General features: G+C 44.4%; 1 protein-coding gene across 2 annotated transcripts in view; it reads right to left on the reverse strand.

Moving 5' to 3' along the window:
- Positions 1-256: 256 nt before the first annotated feature.
- The window catches only part of FAM198A (family with sequence similarity 198 member A), a 55,161-nt gene continuing 50,916 nt past the window's right edge, over positions 257-4,501 (reverse strand). For both annotated transcript variants that reach the window (XM_019536535.1, XM_019536534.1), the window contains 2 exons: positions 2,446-2,549; positions 257-721 (listed from right to left, as the gene is read on the reverse strand). In XM_019536535.1, the coding sequence (XP_019392080.1) occupies positions 511-721; positions 2,446-2,549 (315 nt within the window). In that variant the 3' untranslated portion in view covers positions 257-510. The remainder of the gene's footprint in view (positions 722-2,445; positions 2,550-4,501) is intronic.

The raw sequence follows: 4,501 nt of genomic DNA on the forward strand, positions 1-4,501 counted from the left end.
AGATGATACTTAGTGCACATAGTATGTCATCATTTGTATCATTCACTTTGGAGGTGCCACCCCTTTTCCCCCAACAGGTTGTTTTGACTATTTCTGATGGAGAGTTTCCCATTGACTTCCATGAACTTTGCTTAGTCCCCATATTTAACATTGTTCAGATTCTCCTTGCCCTTTTGACTAAACATTCAAGTCCAAAGGAGCCTAAGGGATATAGGGACCCAGAATCTCATGGAAATGTAACTCCTATGCAAATCCATGTGGAGTTGAAATATTTTGTGCACACATTTTACAAGCATTTCTGTAAAACTTCAGAAATGTGTTTTCCTGCTGTTCCCCACTCGCTGGGATCTATCCTGGTTCTCCAGATCTGCTGCTGATAAGAATTCAGTTCTGAAGAATCAAGCGTTCCAGAAAGACTTCTGATCACAAAAGCTGGAGGACTGAGGTATATCCATCACTGAATCCTTTCGTTTCGTAGCAGGCAAGTGTGTTGCCATTGCTGAGGAAGGTTTAAAGTAACAAGTCCTTAACGACTGTCAAATTGTGGTCTTGAATGTACTGTAGTAAAATCTGTCCTCGTCTGTCAATGGTTTCAAGCAGGTGTTTAAGTCCCTCAAAGCCACCCTGGCTTTCCCAGAACTCTTGATCCATATACAGTGACTTAAGAAGCATATTCTGTAAACATCCTGACTGGAGCATGGTCACAGCTGTCTGCGGAAAGCTGATAAAGAAAATTAAGACAAGGAAAGAAAAGTGTTTACAAAGGCAAAATCCTATGGCTCAGGTTTCAGAGGGCGCATCTACACATTCATTAATGCACAGTGGTTACTCTGCATTTATTTAGTATTTGTATAATCAAGTACTAAATCGGAGTTACTGCACAGTAGTGCCGGCAAACGCCTTTTTAGAGATGCTGCTGTGCAGTAGCCTAATAATACAGTGCAGTAGCATATTAGCATTGTCAGTGCTGTGATACACTACTGTGCAGTATTATTAGGCTACTTTGCAGTTAGTGGGTCGTGTAGATATGCCCAGAGCATAGCAGAATGGCATTTGATCCCTATCTACCTCTGTCTCTGGAAGTCTTCCATCTCATACTTTTCATGTGTCATAAAAAGCAGAAATTGTTTCAATACTAAGTATTTTGCAATGCATGAATACAGGAAGCAATAATAATTTAGCAAGTATGTGTTGACAGGGAAACTGTTTGGAGCTGGATGTTAACCACTGTGATGCTGAGAAATGGTCAGAGCCTCAGTTTAGTGTCCATCTCTAGTTACGGTACAAGAGAACATTATATGGGATATCTCAGTGTGAGAAATTTGCCTGGATATCAGAGGCCTAATCCTAAAATGAACCAATAAGAACATGCTTGGCCCATAACCTGGAAATGAAGCAATGAAACAGCTCAGAGGGCATCCCGCACCACTTTCAAACATATTTGGAGCAGAGGCCTTGAGAGTGGTAGCAGGGTGGAAGCACCCTTAGGTGGCCTCACCACCTCACTTACTGGATTAGCACAAGTGAAGCAGGAGCAGAGGGTAGGCTTTGCTTTTTGACTTTTTCAAGAGCACATTTTGAACCCTACTTATATGAACCCTACATATAATATATGAGGTTCTCAAGACTGCACAATGAGAAATGAATCCAAAAGAGGCTCCAGATGAAAAGGGCTGGTAACATGTGAAAGCCTGAGATGCAACAATAGTCCAAAAGCCAAAGTACCTGTTTGTTGGATATCTTGTGCAGCTGCCAATTAGAAGAAAAATAATATCTACAGCTGCTGAGCTAGCCATCAGCCACCCCCAGAGTGAGATATAAATATTCACTGCAGTATGAAATACAGGTTGACTCTGATCTTGTTCTAGCCTTGGGCTGCTGACATGCCACTGATTTCACTGGAGCCACTCTTGAATTACAAAGGCACATGTAAGACTAGAATTGGATTCTGTATCTGCACTTCAAATATACCTGCAGGTAGGACCTTATTCAAAGCTTGCTGGGAGGCATTCTTTTTCTGAAATAGGAGCTGGCTCATTCCCTTATGAAAGCCTGAGTGAAAATGCGATACACAAAAGTAATATATAGAAACGTAGCCATCCTGTGTGTAAGGACTGTACTGCATGGTACAAATAGACTGGTCAGAAAAGGTTTAAATATCAGCAAGGTAGGAACGGATATAACACATTCAGCCTTTGTACCTGGAATGAGAAGAAAGCAGAGCACAGGCCTGGGGAAGCCACATCTCATTTTTTATATGCTTACCAGAAGCTCGGTTCTACTGAAGAATCCTGACTGTTCTGGCCAGGGTGAGCGAGGCGATGCTGACTGTCTCTTTAATATTCCTGAAAGGGAGGAAGCTTTCTAATGGTGTGAGGGCTATGTTGTATGACCCTATGAACCTCCTGTGTTTGAAGCCAGAATTGAGCCTGGTGCCCTTCTTACCTGTCTATGCCTTCCAACAGCCTGAAGTTGAGCTTGGCTTCAGGATGGAGGAGTCTGCCTGCATTGTCGATGAACACTAGCTGGGAAGGCTCGCTCCTCCGGATCTGGTTGGGGGGAAAAAGCCAAAAGGAGAAGTGCAATGTGTGTACACGCTTTCTCTTGAGATGGTGGGAGGGAAGGGTAGCTTTTATGGATGGAGACTTGTTATTTGAACATTTATAGAACTAAGATAACTTGAGGTCAGAAATGAAAGTCCAAGAGTTTCAGGGTCTACAGGGCTGGTCTGCTAGCTCATGGCAGAACTGTGACAAGTGGTGCTTGTCTCATTTGCCTTTCTTTATAAATTGCAGAAGGGGAGAGCAGGATTTGCAAAGCTAGTACTCCCCCTCTTACTCAGGTGGGTAGGCAGAGACAGAAAGTGGGAGGTGCCTTCATTCTTTGTGTGTCCCCTTCCTGTCTTTGCCAACCAACACCCTGAGCTGGCACAGAAGAAGAGGTGTAACCTGTACCAGGTAAAGGGCTGACATAAGCTACTATCATCCCTACAGCAAGGGAAAGATATAAGGGACCCAACTGTGACTCAGGCTGTTTTCTTGTCTGTTTTTCAGCTAGTGCAGCTCTGAACTGCCATGTATGTAGTGCTGATGGTAAAAGCACAGTACAGTGTTTTAGCTGCACTGAACAAAATATAGAGGGCCTCTATGGCCAGGTTGCTCAAGTGAAACCCCTCTATTCCCCGAGTTCCTTGTACTAAAATGATCTGCTGTAGGTCTCCAAATTGAAAGTCAAATGTGGCTACCTAACAGCACTGAGCAACCTCAAATGTCACCTTTCATTTTGAGCTTCCCTATTTTATTGCATTTGTTATCATCCAGGGATATATTTTATTAACAGCATGCTGTTCAGTTGCGGAGTAGGAAGAAATGTAGAATTAATTTCATTTGTTTGATATCACATTTATTCTGGCAGAATGTGATGTGAGTAGCATTGAAGGAACACTGGCGCTGTATGGCTACTAGACTGTACTGATTTTTTTACTCTAGAGGTGTTGTGTAGGCACAGGATATAACTGTGTTCCTTATAGACTAACTCGTTCAGAGAGGCACAGGCTTTTTTACGGTACAGCCTACTTCATCATATGCTATTTCATCATTTCATAGCCTCTAACAAAGTAGGCTGTAGCTTACAAAAGCTTGCTGAATGAGTTAGTTTATAAGGTGCTGCACTACCCTACCTTCTGCCTAATTTTAGACTAACATAGCTAACTATCTGTGTTTTCTGTCAGCTGTAGCTTTAGATGTAGAAAGGTTTCCCTGTCTCCTGATGTCACACTAGGTTTCTTTGGATGTGACGTATCACAGAGAATCACATAAAGCACAGAAAAAAGTGACATAGTTCAAGCGATCTGAATATGCTCTACAGTCATGTCATAACACACATGCACAGCTGCAGAGTGGTTTGTAAATGGCCCATTGCAGGAAAAATTAACCCTCGTTAAATCAGATATTACATTAAGGTGCTCAAAGAAGAGAGCCTTAGGGAACTTGTGTTCCCTCCAGGGTTAATTTTTCACCCAGTTGGCCAGCAGGGCTAGGCTAGACTGGTCTGGGCTGTCAGGGGGAAGGAGACAGAGTGTGTGTGTTTGTGGTGGGGGACGGGTGGACAATGGACCCCCCTCACCTCATTGGCCACCCCATCTACCCTGGCTGGGGTACTGAGAGAGCTGTATCTGGCCTGTGAGGTGAGGGGGGCTCTATTCCTCCACTCCCCACCACACCCCAAGCTCTGGCCATTCAGCAACTGGGAGCAGCCGGCACAGAGCTCCCAGCTGGTTTGAATGGCCAGACCTGAGAGGGACAGGGTAGAAAAATGGAGCCCCCTCACCTCATGGGCCCCCAACAACTACCCCCAATACTCCAGCCAGGGTAGCTGGTGGAGGGTCTGTGAGGTGAGGTGAGGGGACTCCATTCCCCACTCACAACTTCCCCTTAGCGCTGGCCATTCAACAGCCAGCAGCTCCATGCTGGCTGTTCCTGGCTACTGAATGGCCAGAACT

This window comes from Crocodylus porosus, unplaced genomic scaffold, assembly GCF_001723895.1.
Source record: "Crocodylus porosus isolate Cpor-Errol unplaced genomic scaffold, CroPor_comp1, whole genome shotgun sequence".
In the NCBI taxonomy this organism is placed as follows: domain Eukaryota; kingdom Metazoa; phylum Chordata; order Crocodylia; family Crocodylidae; genus Crocodylus; species Crocodylus porosus.